The 1,097-nt window shown below is 47.9% G+C and overlaps 1 protein-coding gene across 1 annotated transcript; it reads left to right on the plus strand.

Moving 5' to 3' along the window:
• The first annotated feature begins 259 nt into the window (after positions 1 to 259).
• FOIG_16845 (uncharacterized protein) lies at positions 260 to 1,072 on the plus strand. Its single transcript, XM_031218324.1, has one exon. The coding sequence runs from the start codon at positions 270 to 272 to the stop codon at positions 747 to 749; it is 480 nt and encodes a 159-aa protein (XP_031051962.1). The 5' UTR covers positions 260 to 269; the 3' UTR covers positions 750 to 1,072.
• Positions 1,073 to 1,097: the final 25 nt, after the last annotated feature.

Consider the following 1,097-nt stretch of genomic DNA (forward strand, 5'->3'; position numbering starts at 1 on the left):
CTCTGTACCGGTTCCCCGTCTATTCGCTGAAGTACGGTCAATTTCAGCTTCAATTACTTGCATACTGCTCGCGATTTGCTATTTTAGGCGGCGAAACGAAGGCGAACCTGAAAATTATTTGACCTCAGTTTCGCCAGCCGAATGCTATTTTAGACTGAGCTGCTGTTTGTAGCGTTATCTAATAGCTGGCGAAGTCGTATATAAAGCCCAGTCGCCATGTCGCAATATTGGGTCTTTGGTTAACACACCAAGGTCACTGAAAGGAATCAATGATGACTGAAAAACTGCATCAAAATGCTTGCAAACTTCTTGCTGAGTTCAAAATCGTTAACGGTATTTCCGCTCTTGTAGGCGCTATGAGTCTTGTCACGGTGATCTTTGAAGGCGCAAAAGTAGAAGAAGACAAGATCTCCCTACTCGCGGCGACGAGCTTCCTTGTAGGCGCAACCATAACATCCACGATGGAGCTTGTAGTCGCTACACTGTTGTCCTTTGCATACCAAGATAGATTTGAAAAAGACTTCGCCACTAGTACTGGTGGGACTCCGATTTTGCTATGGGCACCAAGCTTTATGGCGTACATAGCCGCTGCACAATTCGTCGCAGGTCTGATTCTTTGGAGAGCTTCGATATCACCAACCTGGTGTACCGTCTTTTTTATTGCAGTGTTGTTTGGCCTAGTGTGGGTCACAATGGCGGCCGCTGTGAGCATCTGGAAGAACCGATCGAAAACCGGCAGGCGGGGCTAGGAGTGGCGATGCAAACCCGGAGCAAAGTATCACGACCGGACGCCCTACACCTGCCGCCGCAATCTTTAGGATCGGTGGTTTCCACATCATGCGTTCGTTGGTAGCCTCGGGAGCCCACTATGTAGGTGCTGCCACTGCAATTACTAATAGAACGATCTGTATACATGCAAGGACTAGGTAGATGACGGGCGTGTGATTTGGTTCTTAAGGATGGAGGAGGTGGCAATAACGCGATTACTGTATTTCGATGCCGAGCTAGAGTAGTACAATTGAATTTCCTTTCACGAGAAACCTTCTTGGTTGGAGCCAGGGACGTAGAGAGGTGACATATTAGGATCAAAGTTGCGT

Source organism: Fusarium odoratissimum (genome assembly GCF_000260195.1).
Source record: "Fusarium odoratissimum NRRL 54006 unplaced genomic scaffold supercont1.232, whole genome shotgun sequence".
NCBI lineage: Eukaryota > Fungi > Ascomycota > Sordariomycetes > Hypocreales > Nectriaceae > Fusarium > Fusarium odoratissimum.

Coding starts and splice junctions, on each gene's coding strand:
- FOIG_16845 (XM_031218324.1), top strand. CDS start 270: ATGATGACTGAAAAACTGCATCAAAATGCTTGCAAACTTCTTGCTGAG.